Raw genomic sequence first — 22,438 nt, forward strand, 5'->3', positions numbered from 1 at the left:
AATTAGTTTGCAGCAAATAGTATTTCAGCTTGTAATCAGTATCCTTCATTTCAACGTATTGAACACAGCGCTACAAAAGGACAAAGGCAAAAAATATTTCTTGTTCACAGGTTTTGCATTATAGATTGGAAATTGGTTTGTACTGGGCATCTGGACAACCAATTGGTCCAGACCTAATGGAAAACAGACAATATACAAATCCTGCCAAGAATCGGGAAACCATGAAAATATTACTATAATGTTGCCCAACAAAAGGTGCACAATATAGAGCTACCATGAAACACCCCGGGAAAGGCAGTCTGCTAACTTCCCCTAATGGAAACCCTTTGTCTGCCTAATTTATTTAAACATGCTGATGAGCACTTTCATTAAGTTACTTGGATGTACACATTTACGTAATCTTCCCCCTCCACCAACCCCCACAGAACTTCTATCCAAATCAATGGAAGGGGTTTCATTTAACGAGTGAAATCCAGCTGCAACTGGCAAGGCCATCTCTGCTTTCTGCCAATGTAGCCTTGTTTCTCTGAGTTTGCATACCAATGCCTCCACACCTGACAGACATTTCACACACACACATACACACAGGGAGAGACACATACATACACACCTCTGAAGTGTCAGTGATTCAATTCAATCAATGTGTGTAACTGAAAAACATCACCAGTATGCCTGGCTGCTACTCTCCATGCCAACACAGTTCACTGTCTGCTTCATAGAAAAGAAATGGCCTCATGTCTTTTCCTGTCTCCAATGCTGGTAAAATGCCAAAAATCATCATTATGACTGTCTCCCCTGATCATCAAGATAGCTTCTTAATGAGGTGTTCTAGATGCAGGCTATAACCAACTCCATTAGGAGTATTCTGTTTACTGCAAGGAATCCCCACTCCTTCCAAAAATTGCAAACATCACATGGACAACATGCTTTGTCTCCAAAAATGTCATGTCTTTTCAGCTGCTATACCATAGCATTTCCAGCAACAATATTTCTAGCTGTGCATATGTTAGATGTTTAACATACCATGTGTGTGAGTGAGCATAGCATGTTCACACATGGGCTTTTTAGCCAATTAAGTCTTGATGGTCTAACTAGGCTTTTAACACTATAACTGCCTTGGTGCAATTTTGACAGAGAAATTGATGTTCTCCTGCCAAGAGAGCTGTTCTACATTGCCTATATGTACCACTGTGGCAGAATTTCTCAATACCGTAGATTAGAAGACGAACATCATAGCCAATCAGGTTTGTGGTTCTTCCACCATCCACTGACGTCAATGGATGGCAGAAGTAATGCAGCTTCCTATAGCGTGCTATGGTGATACAGACAACAATGGGGAGTATTGTGCATGTTATGGAGCCGCCATTGCGGCAACTGGTACATGGAAATAAGGATGAAAATCAGCTAAATTTCTGTTAAATGTTCTCTCAGAGTCCAGATATAGAAAACACAAGCCTTTTGAAAGCTTGAATTTAACATGGATTAACACTAGAATGACTGGGATTTCGCTCCTACCTAAAATGACCATGGGCGGTCAAATTGACAGCCAGTTTTTAAACTCTATATTCTGTCAAGATAAATTCCCAATTGAGATATTCATGCACTGCAAATGTTAGTATGTCTGTTAGGAAATGACTGACACTAAAATTAACATTTTAACAACTATAATACTATTTTAAACAATTTAAACTTCAGAGAGACATGGTCGAACTTGAATAGCAAAATTGAAAAAGTGAAAATATTACCTGAAAAACAAAACGGAAAACACATACTGCTAATCTAACAAACGTTAACAAGGTCTATAAAACGTGAAAAGCAAAAAAGAACTGAAAATAAATATTGAAACAGTCCCAAACAACGACCGGAACTTAAAAACTACTAGAATGTGGCTTTTAAACTCTATATTCTGTTAAGATAAATACCCAATTGAGATATTAATGCATTGCATATGTTAGTAGGTCTGTTAAGAAACAACTCACACCAAAATTAACATTTTAACAACTTTAATACTATTTTTCAAACAATTTAAAATGGCCGCTGTCCAACGCCTGTAAATACTGCAACACATCGGTGGTAGTCATGGTGTGTCTGAAACGGCATCTCTAACCAGACATGTTGGCAATAATCAAAAATCAAGTTTAGACTATTACTCTGCACTGGAGAACGCTAGTTTTTTTCTAGGACAGAGCAATGAACTTTGTGAAGGAAATGATGTGACCAACACACATCGTAAATAGTGACATGACGCGTACGATCACGCGCAAATTACGTGCGGTCATTTTGATCGGTCATGGTCATTTTAGGTAGATCTTATATTAACTTTTTTTTAAAACTCATTTTAATGCAAATATATGCAATTTTACGAGCATTCAGGGAGTGGCAGGTCTGTATCTTTTTTTTTTTTTCCCCAAAGTTATTAAACTTTGAAAACCCAAAACGGTCATAATGACCGTCTTGGTCGTTAAACAACCACAGACTCAAATAAATCAATAGCTGGGGTATATACAGGGCACAAAAATGATTTTTTTTCCCTCCACAGACTAGTGTCTGGTAAATCCTCCAATACTCTAGCTGCTTTTACTCTGAGTCCCGTTCTGTAGGACAGAATAGGAATTCAAAGGGGTGGTAGATTACCTATCAAATTGGCCACAACTACAATTCTACCAACAAGTCATTTTCCAAACAGGCTATATCCCATGTGACACAGAACAGAGCAAGGTGTCTCTGAAATGGTTGGAGAGAGTGAAGGAGCGGGTTAAAGCTGCCATCGATGGCCCAGCACACTGCACTTACATTCTTGTTTGAAGGTGAAGTACTCTGTGAGGTGTCGGCACTCGTGGTTCCCTCGCAGGAGAAAAAGGGTGGTGGGGTGGTTGATCTTGAGCGACCAGAGGTAGAGTACACACTGGGAGGATGAAGAGGGACACAGAGAGAGGGAAGAACAGAAGAGAAGGGAGAGTCAGTGATGTGTGGTGACCGCCTCGAAAAGTCAAGGGTAGTTGGCAAATAACCTTTTTCTTGGTACTGCTTGAATGTTACACTACATCATGCTACTTCTGTATTTTGAGAAACATGGTGATATGAACTTCAACAGGTTGGCAGCTACATAAACTACAAAGCAGGCATTTTGCTCTCCTTTCACAAAACCTCAATACAAAAAAAACTAGAAAGCACACGTTGAAACTACCTCACCATTCAACAGCAGGCTTCCCCTGGCCATGTTTGAGTCCTTAATTAAGAACAAAATAAATAAATACAATAAACACTAGATTTAATTAAAAACTAATTCAATCCCTGAAATGCTTTGAAGCACAAAGTAAATGAAATCTGGGGCCTTATTTAATGTGTGACAATGAAAAGTGGGCCAGCATTTACAATCCAAATGAGATTTCCTCCTCTTGAGGCTCAGACAAGGCTCTGCTCATTAGCCACCACTTGTAACTCCAAGCCCACTCTTTAACATTAATATGCACTGTGGCCTGCCATTAAGTCCCAAGAACAGGATGTCAAGGTAACGGAAGATGGCAGGTGTACCAGACTGATAGAAAGGAGAGCCAGGTCTGCCTGGGCTCATCTCCTCTCCACACTTAGAATGGATGATGAGAGCTGTGAGAAATGAAGGTACATGTGAGGAGAAGCCGATGGCAGGGCTGGATATCTTATATGTAGAGGCGGTGAAGGGGACATGGCTTCGGGGACATGAATTCAAATGCATGGGGACTGACATGGGTTTCAACGAAGAGTGTGCTCTCCTCTTTCAGCAGGGCTTCTGCCTAGTTAGTGCCTGGGGCAGAGGGAGTAGACAATGGAGAATGGTACAGAGCCGTGTGTGCAAGTCATGAGAGTGGACTCACTTCACCTTGATCCAAATACGTGCACACAGACACAACATAACAAAAAAAAAAGAAAAATGAAACATATAGCTGGAGTATGTATGGGCAAGATAGGGTACAGAAGGTTAGTCAACAGGAGCACTCTCCTGGATCAGGGAGATGGATAAGTAGACGAGAGGAGTACCTGGAGAATGAAATGGATTGCTCACATGTACTTAACATAGACCCCAGCAAACTGCTGGCCTGCAAAGGTAATGCGCTACTTTTAGAGGCTAAAGCCAGTCTTTATGTTACCAAGGTAACCACACTGAGATCCATTTTCCTATATCCTTCTTTTGTGTTGTTCCAACGAGCTCTGTGGCCTTAAAATGAAACATGGAGGTTTCTATTAGGGCTGACAACATTGGCCAAAAATTATGTTCGATTATTCCTTCTAAAAACCACATAGGTTCAAACCCATTCGAATATATTTTTGCGTGTAAGAGGGCAAACCAATACAACGAGAGACATAACTACTTGTATAGGCATATTTATTCCAATGTAAACATGTCCTTTAAAAGCGCTACATACCTACACATTACAAAATAAACAAAAACAAATAAAATAAGGTCCTATACCGTAAAACTTCATTTAAAGACCATAGACCTTGCTCTCTGCGCCGTGGTTTGTGCTAGAGTGAGAAATGAGAACGCACTGTCTCTCAGAGCGAGATGAATGATTTGTAATTGATGTGTTAGTCGATAGCCTAATTTTTATACAGATTAGGTAATATCCATACTGGTTTAAATAAACAATTTCATAGACAGAACTCTCTAAAGTCCAGCCCATCAACTATACTGATCAGCCTCACTTCCTTGCATTTGAATGAAGCAAGTTTCTTCATGCAAGCCTCTTGTCGTGCCGCAGATAGCAAGCTTGTTGCGGGCAGTGTAAAATGTGTGTAGACACGTGGCTGTTTGGGTGGAGTTCTGGACATCAGGCCATGCTTATTTGGATGCATATTTTCAAGATGTGCATTAAGGTTACTAGTGGTGGAATGGTAAGCTAACTGTAACTTACATACGACTTTATCTCAAGGTTCCACAATTTTTCCATTTTCTGACCAAAATCTGAAGTATTTCCGAACAGGGCTTTTTATTTTATTGTTTAGAGTTTTCCCCATTTTTCTCCCCAATTGCACTTGGCCAATTACTCACTCTTCCAAGCCGTCTCACGAGAATTCGTGAGGCAGACAGCCGTGGTAGTGCTGCTTTTTTTTTCTCCCACAAACGAATATTCATTTTCACACTCGAATGTCTGTTTTTTTTGGGGGGGGGGGGTTCACAATTCGGTTAAATATACAAATTTGGAATATTAATTGACAGCCCTAGTTCCTATGGCTTCAGATTATACCAAAGAACTCTGATTTTTCCTTTGAATGAGCAAAAGGGCTGGCACCAGCAATAGATCATATCAAAATGTTGTATGGATGGATGACTATGTAAGACTATCATGACTATGTAAGAACAATCATCTAACATAAACAAAACAACATCAAATAAACAATAAGCATTTGTTATGCATAGAGGTTGCTTATCCTTTTAGCAAGAGGACTGAACATGTACACGCAAAAAAAGAAAACAACCAGAATAACTAAGGCATCCAGCCTCTTTTAGTCCACAATCACCTATTCTCTTTCACTCCCCTTTTTCCATCTGTGACATTTCACCCACCTCGACATACACAGAGCCCATCAAAAGACACCGAGAACCACAGACTGATTGATATAATGTCATGTATTGCCTTGTTGAATATATCTGCCCCATCACAGTGACAACATCATACAACTATATTGCTTTTACTGGGCATCAAGAATATGGAACTGGTTTTAAATTTCCAAAAACCAGGTATTCCGTAAAGGGGAGAGTATCAATGTTGCTTATCGAATTCTGGAAGGAATTTTTGTCATGCTTGTAAAGCAAGTGAATTGTACTGAGCATTAAAATAGTTTAGAAAATGTTTTAGTTCACTCCTGAGACTTCCTGCCATACATCCATAACCTGAGGTGGGAAGTAATGAAGTACAAATACTTTGTTACTGTACTCAGGTAGATTTTTCAGCTATCTGTACTTTACTTGAATATTTATTTTTCTGACAACTTTTTACTTTTACTCCCTACATTTTAACACAAATTTCTGTACTTTCTACTCCTTACATTTTCAAAAAAGGCTCGTTACTTTAGTTTTAATGCATTCGGGGGGAATTATCGATTATTAACATTATAACCCTGTAGACTCATAAGTCAGTCTCTAAATGCTTAGTGGAGATGATCTCAGATAGTCTCGCGATACCAGACGGATGTAATTTTATTTGAAGTTGGAATGGTTAAGAGAATAGTAAAGCTGAACGATTTGGGGGAAAAAGGACTATACCCGTGTTGTAGCATGTTTGTTTTGTTTTTTTATTCATATTTTCAGGGGATAGACCCATCATAAAATGATCTACTTCTCTGGCTAATATTCACGGTGCCTTGATGGAAGTCATGGAAGTTTGGGTTCATAAAACGATCTTTTCACCAAGGACTATATTCGGGCTAGACTTTTCAAATTAATCTGTGCCTTCAAGTAAATTAAAACACAGTGATAATGTAACTTTGACTAAAAATAATGGTGGCATGGTGAAATGGCTGAGCCTGTACTTTTTACTTTTATACTTTGAGTACATTTCAGAGCCTGTACTTTTTACTTTCAACTTGAGTAAAGAAATTAAGTCAGTACTTCTACTTTTACCAGAATCCATTTCACACAAGTACCTGTAATTCTACTTAAGTAAAGAATGTGTGTACTTTTGCCACCTCTGTCGATAACACTACTAGTGATTAACTCATTCCACCAAATGTCCATGAATTCAAACTATCCCTTTAAAAAGAGGACAATATTTATTTTATAAACAAAACTCAAACAATACCCAACTTTATCTATTGTGTATTTCCTTGGCTCTCAATCAGAAATCTATCAGAAAGCACTGCGCTGATGTTCAAATAGGTCTAGACCTACATCTTCGGTTTGTTGTAGAAGTCACAATGAATTAAGAGTAAAATTAAGAATTAAGAGAATTAATATATGCCTAAGCATATGTTCCCTCATTCTTCTGTGACAATGAGACACAAAAAAGCAAAAACACCAACAATGTATGGATATAAAGGGTGTAATGATGAGCTAGGCCAACATCTGCCTCCAGAGCATCTTTTAATACCCCTTGAAATATGGCCGTCCAGGTCCTGAGCTGTGCGTAGTTGGATATTGGATCATTCTTAGAGAAAGAAAGCCTTCAGTTTTTTGACAAAGGTAAAGATCTACTTAACTATGCAACGTGAACATCTACTATAAACTGTGCTTCAGACCATCCCATAAAGGGTCAGTGTTTACAGATGGACACAGGAGAAGCCATTGAATATGTTAGACTTTGTTCTGGTATTAGACTTTACAGCTATAACAACAACACTACCATGTTAAACTGGCAACAGATATTATGGGTTGATAGCCTTTTTTTTTTCTTTCTCTTACCACACATACCAAAAGTGTTATGAGTACCATCAGTCATTCTGGAAGCCAGCTGCTCACTGCCAGCTCGCTAGCAGTGAGTCGAGCTGTGCTGCAGACATCAAATTTTGTTGTGCCCAATAGCCTAATAAGCTCGTAGCAGATATGTTATGACAAGGCCTTGTCACCAGGTCTCACCGAAAATCAATGTTGTTGACTGTTTTTGCTAGTCATCATGCTTTTGGAGCAAGTGTCGGGTTAGCTGGGCATGTAAAGTATTTTAGATCTGATTAAAAAAAAAAAGCATCCAGCAGGGGGAAAACATTATAAAAACCTGTTTGCAAAAGTGTTTAGGAATAAATTGCATGACCACTCAAAACGGTTTTAAGCATTCATTCTTTTGTATAAAAAGCATTTTCATGAGAAAGAATCAGTATGAGATACATACTAGTTCAATCCCAAGTTAGTCAATCATTTTAATAAGAGTGGAAAGCAATTGGCCTAATTTCACATGAAATGCCCAGGGACACTGCAGTGGAGCATCAGAGTGACCACATATTAAGATGGTGGCTAACATTATGGCCTAACCATGTGATATAAAAGCAGGTTTAGTATGGTGCTGATCCAAATTAGGTGGCATGATAGCAAAAGAATGCTGGTGTGTCTTAGGGGTAGGCCTATAGATATGCAGGATCAGATAAACACATGTTAAGAAAAATAATGCCTTATGACCCCTTATGAACTTCATATCATTTCACAAACATCTATGTCACCATCTCCAAGAAACAAGAAAAGCTTCAATATATGGGTACAAGCAGAGCTGAGTGGGAGGAAATAACTCCAGAGGGGACCACTTGCCTCAAGCTCACAGATTCCCATCTAAACAGACCATTTTTGGACAATTTATGAACCAGTCTAGGCGACTAGTTTGTGTTTTTGTAAGCAAGTTGTGTCAAGATGTTATGCATCTCAACTACCATATTTAGCCACTTTTTCTTTTACTGTCAACAGACTATAAAATTAGAAGAGAAATGATTATCTCACAACATTAACAAGGATGAACACACGCTGGTAGGATCACAAGCCAGTCAACTTTCTACCACAAGCACTTAGACAGGCTATGTGCATCTGTTGGTGAAATGTTAAAACACAGGTTCAACCCTGACTGGGGGAAATGCTCCTTCTCACCTCAATACTGAAGTATCCTCGATCGACGTAGTCCCCAAGGAAAAGATATCGTGTGTTACTGGGTGATCCTCCCACTTCAAACAGCTTCATAAGGTCAAAGAACTGCCCATGGACATCACCGCATACTGTGGAAGGACAAATAATTTGGTTAATGTGACACCAAAATACCACACTTATATTGTATACTTACACGTTGAAAGGCTATCTTAAAATCAGTACGATCAGGTGATCAAACATTTCTTTGTCATTGCACATTGTCCGTCTTGGGCGAGAGATCCCTCTGTTGCTCTCCCTGAGGTTTTCCTAATTTTCTCCCTGTTAGAAGGTTTTTTTAGGGATTTGTTCCTCATCTGATGCAAGGGTCTAAGGACAGCATGTTGTGTTGCTGTAAAGCCCCCTGAGGCAAATTTTTCATTTGTGATATTGGGCTATACAAATAAAACTGACCTGACTTTGTCAAACGCAGCCATAACGAAATATTACTTCACATAAGAAAGCAGAATTTCTGCATTAGTTTCCTTGATAGTTTTCTTTGAATTTTAGTCTGCCAAAATGCTAACAAGCACTCTCAAATTAACTGACTTTGCATGCTGAGCATCTTTTAAACACACCCTGGCTGCACTGGGAGTTTCCTACAAATCTTCCCCTACAGCTGAAGCATTCATAAGACCAAATTTTGCCTTTTTGTCTCAAGTCTGCGTTTTCACAAACTCCAGACATGCTATAATGTGCCTTATTAAAGAAGATTTGCATTGACTATTGCCTTTCCAAAACGATTTTAAGTTACAGCCAAAGAACTCCGTAGTCTGTCACAGTGATCCTAAGAAATTTATTTCTAGTTTTTCCCCTTATCCCACCCGATTAACCCAATGGCATATGGCCGGAACGCTTGTCGAATAACTCCCCTGGCTCACATTTCCACAGGAAGGAGATAGGCGTAACACCAGCTTCCTTCCAACTCGTATCGGCTGCTCTCGCTATTTTACACACTGAAGCCTCGCATGGATTGCATCACCTTCAAGCCACGAAGGAGGCGTAGGGAGAATGCTTTCAGTCGCTTGGCTGCAGGCGCCCGGGTGGGCCAGAGGGGTCGCTGGAGAACGACGAGTCCCCGAACACTACACCGATCTACACCCACTATCCCTCAGGTAAGGGTGGTCTAATGAATGCCTTACCCCGTGGACGCTTTGGCCGTGACCGGTTAAGGCGAGTCTGGGATACAAACCTCCCAGCAATATGACGAGCGGATTGCAAGAACGGCGGTTTATTCTGCTCGGCCACCAGAGCGGCCGTTATTTATTTATTTATTTTTATTGGACTCCACCCCCCCCCTTTTGCTCCCTAATTGTATCCAGCCAATTAACCCTCTCTACCGAGCCGTCCGTCGCTGCCCCACCCCTTCTGTTGATCCAGGGAGGGCTGCAGAATACCACATGCCTCCTCCGATACATGTGGCGTCGCCAGCCGCTTCTTTTCACCTGACAGTGAGGAGTTTCGCCAGAGGGACGTAGCACATAGGAGGATCACGCAATTCCTCCCAGTTCCCCCTCCCCCCGAACAGGTCCCTGAGCGACCAGAGGAGGCGCTAGTGCAGCGACCAGCACACATACCCACATCCAACTTCCCACCCGCACACACGACCAATTGTGTCTGTAGGGACGTCCGACCAAGCCGGAGGTAACACAGGGATTCGAACCAGCACCCCTTTGTTAGTAGGCAATGGCACAGACTGCCACGCCACCCAGACGCCCCGTTATTTATTTTTCTTAGAGCCACACTGCAAACTTATTTCTCCTCCTTTCTGAGAAATGTGAAAAATGAAAATGTTTACGTCATCTAAACCTCTTAATATTTACTTATTAACAAACATATTTATCGTCTTTCTTTATGCCTTCAGATTGTATACGAACAGTATAACAAATAAATGCCACAGAATTTGCAGGTAATACTGTTGAAAAAATGTGCTCCATCCAACCATCCATTATCCAAATCGCTTATCCTGCTCTCAGGGTCGCGGGGATGCTGGAGCCTATCCCAGCAGTCATTGGGCAGCAGGCGGGGAAACACCCTGGACAGGCCGCCAGACCATCACAGGGTCCACCCCCCCCAAACATACACACACCCCTAGGGACAATTTAGTATGGCCGATTCATCTGACCTACATGTGTACTATGGGAGAAACTGGCGCACCGGGAGGAAACCCACGCAGACACGGGGAGAATATGCAAACTCCACAGAGGACGACCTGGGACGACCCCCAAGGCTGGACTACCCCAGGGCTCGAACCCAGGACCTTCTCATTGTGAGGCGACCACGCTAACCACTGCATCACCATGCCACCACGCCACCCGGACACCCAATTATTAATTTTTCTTAGAGCCACACTGCAAGTTTATTTCTCCTCCTTTCCAAGAAAGCAATGTGAAACATGAAAATGTTTAGGTCGTCTAAACCTCAATATTTACTAATTAGAAAACATATTTATCCTCTTCCTTTATGCCTTCAAATTGTATAGGAACAGTATAACAAATAAATGCTGCAGAATTTGCAGGTAATACTGTTGAAAAAATGTGCTCACCTTTCTTAAAAAAGGAGGGCCGGTGTTTTCATAGATTGGTATATTAGCAGAATTTTTTTCTTTTTTTATTTGCATCAACTCTGCTTTCAAGACAAAGATTATTTTGTTATTGCTTTTACTGAGAGACAACTGTTTTTAATTTCCATGCCTTGTCATTTTATTTTTGAGACTACATACATTTTACAGTTGGACCGAGGAGAACATTTCAAATAAAATTCAAATCCAGGAGACCTTAGAAAATGTGACTACCGTCACCAGGAATGAGTTGTGAGAAAATAAAAGATTGTAATTTCCAAGATGCATTATTTGATCTGATGGTTGTGAAGAGTGTGTCTCTGCTAAGCACAGATCAACTAAGTGGGAGTGCATATCATTCAAGAGCATTGAGAGGACCTTGACAGCCTGGGAGGCCCTTGTATGTGCCACCACTGGGAACCTGGAAAAGTGGGTATATGCTAGCTGTCAACAGATGCAAACAGTATTGCCATGGAATAATTTCCAGGCCCATGCTGTGTTTACTCTCTATGACTAGGTCCTGGTCCATGCCTAGATCTCTGAGTGAGAGTAGATGCGTGAGAGATTTACATCTTCGTTCTGTATGCAATAACTGCAGTGTAGTAAAGCTACTTCATCAAATCAAACTTCATTAGTCATGGAAATAAAATGACCTTTTTAAAAAGGAGGCTGCTTTGCATCTAAGGTAGCATAAGCACACTGGCTTGGCTAAGAGACCTGTTTGCTGAGTCCCTGTGGAAAATCTTTGCACATTTTCTATTTCAACACTATACTTTTCCACACCCTAATATCTTGACTCGATTTGACAATATTAAGTGTTCCCCTTCATAATATATACTAAAACTGTCCCTAGGTGTGAATGTGTCAGCCCTGTGATGGACTGGTGGCCTGTCCAGGGTGTCTCCCCACCTGCCGCCCAATGACTACTGGAATAGGCTCCAGTATCCCGCGAACCTACTCAGGATAAGTGGCTTGGATAATGGATGGATGGAAGTGTTCCACTTGTCCACAGTGCTTTCTGCTGCCTACCATATAGGGGCTTTACAATACATCATTATCATCAACAAATATCCTCTTGTAGGACAATTAAGTATATATATATACATACCGTCATTATTATTATTACTAATATTAACAACTACAAAAGCAGTCATGATTGGGTCATGATTATTCATGTTAGCCAATGTCTCAAAAACATCAGCATAAGAAAGTATATAAAAGGAGAGTGGTTTGCATGCAAGTCTTCAGTATTGCAGCTTTAACTATAATGGTTTGGCAGTGTTTTTGAAACACACTGTGCTTCTTCTAATGTAATGAAACTTCTAGGAATCAGTGTGATTAGATGCAGACTAATAATCCAATTATTAACTGATGAAGGTATTACCCCAACTTTAGAAAAAAAGTCACGTAAATGGCTTTATCTGGTTATCATTAACTGAGGTAAGGCTGACATCAGAGAAAGCATAACCCAATTCAGGCCCCTGGAATTTTAGTCAAGTGTTTTTATTTACTAACACATGGCTTAGTTGGCGCATAACCAACTTTTTGACACTGCATGCAAAAGGTCACTAGATGCAGTAAACAGTATGCTGTTCACTGTGTCTACAAGAAACCATGGGAAAGAGGCAGAGACTACTACTGATAGTGTTCCTTAAGATAATAAGCTTAAAAAATGTTAAAGACAACTTGGCAAGTTTCCCAATTAACTTCTCAATTTACAAAAAATTCTCATATGTCACATAGCGATTTAAAGAATTTGCATTGTATCACTGAGTCTCTCTCCATTGATGTCTTTCCCATTCTTTATTTGTGATAAAAATCGATGTAGTCGTTCACTTGTTTACTGTTCAAATCACAGACATTGCATGAATGCATGGCATGGCATGACATGACATGGCAAGTATACTGCATGGCATAGTTTCAACATGTAGTAAACAAGTAACCAACAGCAAGAATACTAAATAGAGCCAAAGCCCGAAATATAGCCTATTCAAAAGGAGCTAACTCAGTGGTAATTAGCTGTGTACTATGTTTGACTCAGATATCTAGCAATAACTTATTAGACGAATAACAATCAGCTAACAGCTCCTGTGGCAAGTTAGCTAATAAATGCCTTTTCAGCTATAATGACAACTTCAGAGTGAAAAACTTTAGTTTCAGATGTGAAAAATGTAGATGAGGGGGAAAAAAGCCTATGGCTTGGGAAAAACTATACTCGACATTCACTGCTCTAGGAATTATACCATTAAATGTTACTTTTTTGTAAGCAAATATCTGAAGTGTGTGTCAATGTGCGAACCAACGTGTGCGTGTGAAAGAGAGAGAGCAAGTGTATGTGTGTGTGAGAGAGAGAGAGAGAGAGAGAGAGAGAGAGAGAGAGAGAGAGAGAGAGAGAGAGAGAGAGAGCGAGAGAAGGGCCAGGACCTAGTAAATACGACGTTACCTTTGCTGCATATGTCACATTTGACATATTGTCTGTGGATACTTGGTGAAATTCTTAAAAGCCATGCAGGGACCAAGGCTAATGGAAAACACATCATGCAGCCCAGCGTCATCACTATTGTCATCAGACCGCCACTGTCACAGTGTTGGAAACTGTGCAAACACTGACAATGAAAATCCATTGTTGCTTTTATTGCTGTCTGTGCTGTAGGCTATTGAAATGTGTATACACTGTTTATGGGTCCAGTCCATTTACTCCAAGCAAAAATCACAATGAGGGAGACAACTTCTGTCTCCACCAGGGATGAAGATAAATATCCAGAGTCATGGATGCAGAAATCCCAACTCCCCGCGCCACCCTAGCAAATCAAAAACTGTGTATACTTGCGGCAAATATGCAGTTCAGCCAGTTAGTACAAGCAAAAGTACACACTTTTGCTGCCTAACTGGCTTTGTATTCCAAAGTGTGCACATTCTTGTTAAGTAAACTAGCCAGATACTTAACAAAGCCTCCAGTGCATAATTGTCTGTAGTAACAGTTCACTCCCTGGATTTTATATTGATTGGTCCCATTATCCAGTACAAATGATAAATTCTATTAGCTGACGTATATATTTTGTTTGACAAAATGACTCCACAAATAAAATCTTCATTAAGGTGGGGTTTTTTTTCACAATATGGTGCTTTTTTGCAAATTACAGAGTACTGACAACAGTGTCAGTATCAGCAGATAACCCAACTCCAGTTTTCCTCCTCCAACATTATCTTGATGACCAAATCAATTTTAATGAGCGAACTGTGAAAAATTAAGAAACAAGACGGACCCCTGTGGAGGGGTGGAGCCTACACCCTCAAATATAAAACAAGAAGTGAGTAGAATTAGCCCATCACAGAAGATTATAGGATGACCAATTGAAGAAAAGGCCACCGAGTCACACAGACAGACAGTTTGACCTTTGGACTTTTCTGTCATCTCCTATTAATCCTCAAAAGCAGAATTGCTGCTTTTAACCTGTCCCTAATCCACAAAGATGAGGAAATGTAAGGTAACTCAGTGGGTGCTTCAGTAGGCTGGATGCCTGCTGTCAGAGGGCTACAACCATGTCTTCTTCACCAAAGCATTCTGCTTCCTAATGGCACATTCACACTGGGAACGCAATGAGCAGCAGAAGTGGCCAGCAGTGAAATAATGTGGAGTTAGACTTAACTTTATGCAAATCAACAGCTTCACTGCTGAAGCAGGAACTAATTATAGATTGAGATTTGAGTTTCCTCCTGCCGTTTCTCTTGATACTGATCATGGATTTATTTTTTTTAAATCATTATTGTTGTCTTTGGAACCTCGGAGCTATATGACCCATCCTTATTTAATTACAGAGGTGTAAGCAAAAAGAAAAGAAAAGAAGATTCTTGGAAAAAAGTGTCAAAAATAACTGAGGACAAAGAATGTGGTCAAACTGTTTGTGGACAACAGTAATTATTGTGATTCTGTTGATATAAACATAATAGTCATAAGCAAAACTGTATCTATTAAAATGAGTGTTGTTTTGAATTACAGATTAAATACACAGGAGCAACATGGAAAAATTTTTATTTGATCATTCTTATCACAGTTCACAATGGGGCTGACTGAACACATCTCTTGCAAACTTCATAGCCGATTGGGCTAGGTTTATGCTCTTGATAAGGCAGAACCAAACATGTTGTCTGTGGCATTGCTTGAATTACCTGCCCACCTGCCGATGAGTGCCAGGCAACAAGCAGCCAGCGACCAGGGCGACCTCTGCTGCTCATGTGCCCCTGGTGTGAGTGTGCCATAAGACCTGAAAATTCTGAAATATATTTTCCTTTACTTCCCCAGACTTTTCAGATCTAGGTAGTAAACACTAATACAGGTTACCTTCTGGAATTTTACCCGGTGTCTGCCAGCCTACCTGTTATGGGGGCCTCCACCTCCAGCATGCATTTCTCTTGGCGGAGGATATTGGCCCCGTCATTGATGATCTTAAGGGCTGCGTCCTCCTCCACCCGACCTTCTTTGACAAGATGGTTTCTGAGAAGTTCAGCGTTGGGCTTGCCATTTTCAAACAGCTCCTTCAACGTCAGCTTCTGCTGAGGCGGGTATGGCACGGCTGGAAAGGGAGAGTCAACAACAGCCATTATAATAACTCAATTAGGGCCAATTATGATTCTTGAATTTCAACTAATTTTCCATTAGAATTTCCTCTCCAGACAGGGTGGGTCTAACTAGTATGTAAACTGGTATAAAGCTTTGTTTATCTGCACCTCAGAGGATACAGTGCACCTGTGGAATGACAGATAAAAACAATTAAGTTTATAATTCCAGAAGAGTGCTAACATGTGAGGTAAAATAAAAAAGTGGAGTGGACGTGATATGCTGCACAAAGTTAGGTGACATGAAGATCTAACACGGCTGTCTTCACGGGAGGGAAATCATGATGTCAGGATTGGCAGCCATTTAAAAGCATGCAAACCTCTCAAGTGCATTGCTGAAAACATTTTACATCTTAGTTTCCAGTTTAAAAGAAGCAATCTATATGAAAAGAGAAGCAAATACTAGCAGGAAGTAACAGATGCATGAAGTAACAGATGATCCTTGTTGCATGTCATACCCATCTCTCTCTCCTTGTTTCCTGTCTGCCACCACACCATCCTCAATCCAATAAAGGCAAAAATGCGGGGGGGGGGGGGATCTTTAAAAGAAACAAAAAACGCCCAGAGGTTGCTATCTGGAGGGGTGGCATCTGGTTTACCTACATTGAAGTTATGGTCACAGGAGCGTAAACACCAACATGCAATACAATAAAGGTCAAACAAGAGTCTGCTCAACCCACTTGAAGTCCTTTATCCCAGTGATCTCCGACACACAATTTTTTCTTTTATTTCAAAGACAGCACAAAAGGTTGCTACCAAGAAAGCTATGAGGAATCAAGAGGCAGTCAAGCAAGAGAATGAAATAAATGTGTAAAAGTTATCAACGCCTGAACTGAGTCCATTATGTCAGAGCAGAGGGCTAGGACAATCCCAGTATCTGGGCTTTGGTTTAAAGTGTGACTCAAAATAACCACAGCTGCAATACAAATCATATCCTCCATTTATTACAGAAAGTTTGTGCCATTAGAAATTCACAAGGATGTAATTACAAGGAAAATATTTGCTAATACATGCCATCTAGTTCATAGAGATTTAGCCAGTCAAAGGGGTTCGAGAACTATAGAATTAAGTGAAAAGGCACCCATAATCTTTGCAATTGTCTGATGTGCTACTTAGCAAGGCAGCATAACTTATTAGAAAGGAAGAATAGCCTGCTTTAGATAAGCTTTATAAATTCACAAAACTCCAATGGTAGATATCTGGTGACCAAGGTTCACTTGTTCAAAACAACTGCTGAATCTGATCAAAGCCTTTTCACTTCCATAGCAAATCAAATAAAAGGGTTTACAGCTAGTCAGCCTAATCATGGCCTTAAAATAGCAGTCAAATAAAATGCATGAAGTGGGATAGATTAATGCACTATTCCTGGTTGTTGCAAAAATAGTCAGACAAGTTCCTTTATGGGATTTTATAAGGCATGTTGAGTCCCAATACAGACAAAAATTGGCTTATTTTTGCGTTTTTGATGGCATACAAATCTAAAACCTGCAGAAAATACTTCTCACAGATTGTAGAGCAAGTCAAAAGGTTTCTCTGGGATTCCTGTTGCCTTTAAATCATTTCATGGTGCAATCTGGGGTACCCTGTGTCCTAAAATGCCAGATAAAAGGCTTTCTCTATGAGCGGGCTCAGCACCACTTGTCTCATGAGAAGTGCTAGTAAGACTGAACAAGAGAAAGGCACCTTAAGCAAGCTATTATACCCACACAGGCCAAATCAAAGTGCAACATGAAAAGTGTTAATGAGCTTTATTGTGGGTGTGTTTGCTAATCATCGATGTGATGTCTGAGTGCAGCGGCAGCCTAATGCATTCCTTACTCAGCTTTGTAATCAATGGACAGTATGGGCTTTAGGAAACATTTAAAGGGACATTTTCTTATGTCTTTATCAGAGTCTAAAAATGACTCAATCGTATGTCCACAGCTTTGTTGTAATGTCCTTTACCATAATCAATAGGAAATGTTATGCCCATCATCTTTTTTTGAGAGGGCAATAATGCAATGGTATCAGCCCATGACTGATGGTAGTTTACTTGGGCTGCAATTACAACTAGTATTAACGTTAAGTTAAAATAGACCATCCATCCATCCATCCTTTATCCAAACCGCGTACCCTGCTCTCAGGGTCGCGGGGATGCTGGAGCTTATCCCTGCAGTCATTGGGCAGCAGGCGGGGAGACACCCTGGACAGACCGCCAGGCCATCACGGGGCCTAGGGACAATTTAGTATGGCTGATTCACCTGACCTACATGTCTTTGGACTGTGGGAGGAAAACTGAGCACCTGGAGGAAACCCACGCAGACATGGGGAGAACATGCAAACTCCACACAGGACAACCGGGACGACCCCCAAGGTTGGACTACCCTGGGGCTCGAACCCAAGACCTTCTTGCTGTGAGGTGACAGTGCTAACCACTGCACCACCCAGACACATCATATTATATGAAAATCAACACTGTTCGTAGGGTGTCCTGTTGTGTGCAGTGTCATAAAGTAATAATCTGGCTGTCATAAAATGTCATATTTCATGCTAATAAAGAAACTTTGAATTTAGCTATAATGAGATTAGTTTACAATGATTTTTTTTCAAGTGGTGAGTGTGTGGCGTTACTGTTCCACAGTTATGTAATAACATAAAATAGACCAAGTGTACAAAAACTTAGGAAGGCCAGCTTTTTCCTTGCAACAGAGTGATTAAGTAAGTCCAGGTGAAAGCTATGATTCCTAGTTGATTGTTATTCAGTGTAAATTGAGGGGGGAAATGGCATTAAAGAGGCACATTTAAAGCTTGAGACAACTAAGACATGGATTGTGTGTGAGGGAGAATGGGTAAGAAAAAATACTTGAGTGCATTTGTACAAGGTTCGACAGTAGGTTCCAGGAGCATGGTTTTAAGTGTGGCAAGAAATGCAACACTGCAACACATTTTTCATGCAAGAAATAAACAGAGCAACAGCCTGTCTACAGGGCAACTCATGGCCCAAGAATTGTGGAGCCAAAAGACATGAAATTATGTAGAACTTCACTAGCACCATGACACAAATGGCACGTGGCAAACTACAACCTTACAGAGTTCCACTTCTTTTTAGTAAAAAATATACAGTGGTTGCAACTAGGGATGGGCATCGTTTGGGTTTTAACGATTCTGATTCTGCTTTTCGATTCCAGTTCTTAATGATTCTTGATTCCGGTTCTTTGAGAGGCGGGGCCAAAACAGGTCATGTGCTTCTTTCACATAAGACAATTTTATTTTAAAAAAAACGTTATACAAGCTATTCTGTTTTAAGAATGGATCATTCATGTTTACAACAACTGTCTTCATACATGAAGATGAAGAAAAAAAGACACAGTCACACCCTGGTCCAGACTACCAGGTATTAAACTCCTTAAATTATAAACAGATCTTGTTTAGAAAAATGAGCATATCTGCCTTCTCAGGCTGTATACACGAGCGTTCAGCACAGAAAAAAAACACATTTCAGTATTTGCATACAGTTTATTGCAATTCGCTCATGTGTAAGTTGTTTGCTGTCTCGCTGTTGCAAATAAGACAAACGTTATTAATTTTCACCTACCCAATTGCAACAAGGTGCTGCTTGCTGTTTGTTCAGAGTTGGCTGAAGAGGACGCTGAAGCTGGAGATGGAGACCGGCGCAATGTGTCAAACACGGTACACTGGTTAATTTGTACACCGTGTTGGTGAAGGTGTTTGGCTATATTTGTTTTGAATCCTCCCTTGCACAAAATAATTTTGCCACAGGCGTTGCACTGTGCCAACCCTTAATTTTTCAAGGCAAAATGAAGCCACACTTTTGACCGCCGCTTGCTCTGGTCCATGATGGCGCACATTTAACTTGCGGAGGCGGAAACTACGGAAGCTGCCTGCCACCACCACGGAAACTGAAACTAACTTTAGCATGAGTGAAATTTATTTAGGAATCGATAGGCAGAATCGAAATTTGACTTTCTTAACGATTCCTTTGGAATCGGAATTTTGGAACCGGTTCTTGATGCCCAACCCTAGTTGCAACAGGGTAAGGAAGAGGAAAAAAAGACTACTACTGATGGATTGAGAAAAAACACTGATTGCTTTTGATGACTCTTAATTCCTACCGTTTCATGCTAATGGGAGGACTAGGATATGGCCAACACCACATATCCATGCAACATAACAGCAGTATATCCATCTGTGAATAGACTTTTTGGGTAGGGGAGATGCCCCATACCAAAGTGTTAAGACTGAACAGGAATGACTCCATGAACTTGACTATGAACTGGGCCTAAGCTTAATGCACTGACCTGTCCAGTCAACAGATCTCAACTGAAAATCTGTGGGATGAGATGAAAAGTGCTATACAGAGATCCACTACCAACCAACTCAATAAAACTGGGAAGTTTTAGAGTATGCATAGGGCACTATCCTTCTCGAATGCTCCCAACAACTTTTTAAGTTAATACTTTGGCAAAATGAAGTATGTCCGGGGACAAAAACGCGGTGTATCCATTATATGCAATATGCATTAGCCCTTTCCTCACAAAAATGTAGAATGCTGTGTGCATCACTCCCTTTTGTAATATTGTCCTTTAAACTGTCATTGAACAACTTATCTTGCTGATTTCTCAGCATAAGTAACCTGGCAACAGATTGTTGACATATTTTAAGTACATTGATGCAACTAGGATATGTTACTATAAGCGGTATACTGGTTCTTTCCTTTGCACGCACATCAGGAGTTGATCTTTGCATTTTCTCTCCATTTTCATAGTTGCTGTATGTGGACTGGAGATGCACCAGACTTAACTGATTCTTCATTCTCATATTGCCATTTACATCTCTGACCACCTCAAGAAGTGGCTTGACTGTAAAAGAAATTGATGCATTGATTTAAGAATTTTGGCTCAATTCAAATACAGTCTGATCATTTATGACACAGCTTAATGCCAGGTGTAAATGGAATCTCAGAATAATGAGGTGTCCAACGTGCAGCAGGCCACAGGGTGCCAGGCCCTCTGAGGGGCTACTGGAGGATAGTTCCAACTTGGTCACTCTATGATCTGGACAAGCCATCATGCTTTGACTGGTGGGGTATAAATAAACAATAAGTGCGCCTAGGCCTCTGAGGCACAGCTACGAAGCAAACTGTAAGCTTAGGTACGAGCCTTAAGAACAGATTAGGTAAAGCCTCTATTAGCTGGGGCTTCCAGATTCAGAGGCTGTTTGTTTAAAAGCCTAGTCACACTGAGGACAGGTTCCAGTGTGAACATAACAGGCTCCACCGACACAGATGACACAGAAAGAGGAGGTTCCTTGGAACAATGATGTTAAGTTATGAAGCTTTTCATCAAACAGTACTAGTGAGTGGTGAAAAGTTTCAAAATTGAACAGCCACATGCACTGATTGACCTGACGCAGTGCGTTTTGAAACAAAAATCAGCTAATTTGGTTACTTGCCAAAGTGTCAGGTAGAACAGGCAAACTCGCCAGAAGAATTCAGTCTATGGCTGATGGTAATTTCTAGCTTTGAGGACTAGCTGACCTCAAAGCCTAACAGCTGAACAACTCTGCTCACTGGCCTTCCCGGAGGTAAGAAAGCTGAATACAAAAGCCCCAGTGATTCGCGGCAAAATGCCAGCATGATCAATGGTGCCATTAGTCTGTTCAAACAGATATATAAAATGTTTCCTGCCAGTTGCTTATAGCTTCAATCAATAAAAACAGCCGGCACCATACAGTGACAGAAAACAACAGTGTTTGCCTTGCTCCAGATGAGATGAGGTGAGACAGATATCTTTCTAAACGACACAGAAAGGTGAATCAGTTCATCTGGACACAACGTTTATTGATTCATCTTTCTGTGATTTCTTTACCTGGATTATTAAGCAGACATAAAGACTTTCTAAACAACAGTGAATAAGCCAACAGAGAGAAATGTGTTGTTGAAAATATCAGCCTCCACCCTGCTACTGGGTATTTATTTGAGACTGACCTAATTAGCATTCGGTTTAATGTTTGATGAGCTTGACTTAATGACAGACATGGGCCGATGCTGTTCTACGCCAACACCCTCACTGTCTGGCAGAAAAACAAAGAACCTGCAGAAACAAAGGCAGCACCATCTTCCATCTGCCTATTGGTGATAATGTTTTGGACAATGATAAGAGAGTGTCCAGAATCTATTTCTATTGTATCAAATTTGACACAATAGGGAGAATTGAATCACAAAGATGTGCCTAGACGCAGATGAATGGACTGGACTGACAAGGGATGAATCATGAAGTCCATTTCAGATTGCCCTAATTATCCCTGAATGCAGCTTATTACACTCTCAAGCTAAATAGCTAGGCCTTGAGCTCATTGGTCCTCCCTGTGGGTCAATCATTTGTGGCAGCAGTGAGTATTCTCCACTGCGTTTTATTCATTTTATTTGCTGAAACAGAGAAATAGGATGCAAGCTTTGGATTTCTATATGTGCAGGTTAGCACACCTAGACAAAATCTACTTTCAAGGGAGAGAACTTAAGATCAAATGAGTGAGGTGACTGAGCCACCAGATCATCACATCATAGTAAGCATTGAATAACCTAAACTGTTCCCTTACATAAGAAGATGAATCTTATGTGAATCTTACATACAAGTAGCTGGTTTCACTTAAGCCCTCTTATAGCCAACATTTATGTTAAGACCCCT

The 22,438-nt window shown here is 40.6% G+C and overlaps 1 protein-coding gene across 2 annotated transcripts in view; it reads right to left on the minus strand.

The window, feature by feature from the left end:
• Window positions 1-22,438, minus strand: part of ppp3cca (protein phosphatase 3, catalytic subunit, gamma isozyme, a) — a 38,722-nt gene that overhangs the window by 14,384 nt on the left and 1,900 nt on the right. For both annotated transcript variants that reach the window (XM_056274294.1, XM_056274301.1), the window contains 3 exons: window positions 15,512-15,709; window positions 8,543-8,667; window positions 2,794-2,905 (listed from right to left, as the gene is read on the minus strand). In XM_056274294.1, the coding sequence (XP_056130269.1) occupies window positions 2,794-2,905; window positions 8,543-8,667; window positions 15,512-15,709 (435 nt within the window). The remainder of the gene's footprint in view (window positions 1-2,793; window positions 2,906-8,542; window positions 8,668-15,511; window positions 15,710-22,438) is intronic.

The sequence above is a fragment of the Lampris incognitus genome, chromosome 1 (genome assembly GCF_029633865.1).
Source record: "Lampris incognitus isolate fLamInc1 chromosome 1, fLamInc1.hap2, whole genome shotgun sequence".
Lineage (NCBI taxonomy): Eukaryota > Metazoa > Chordata > Actinopteri > Lampriformes > Lampridae > Lampris > Lampris incognitus.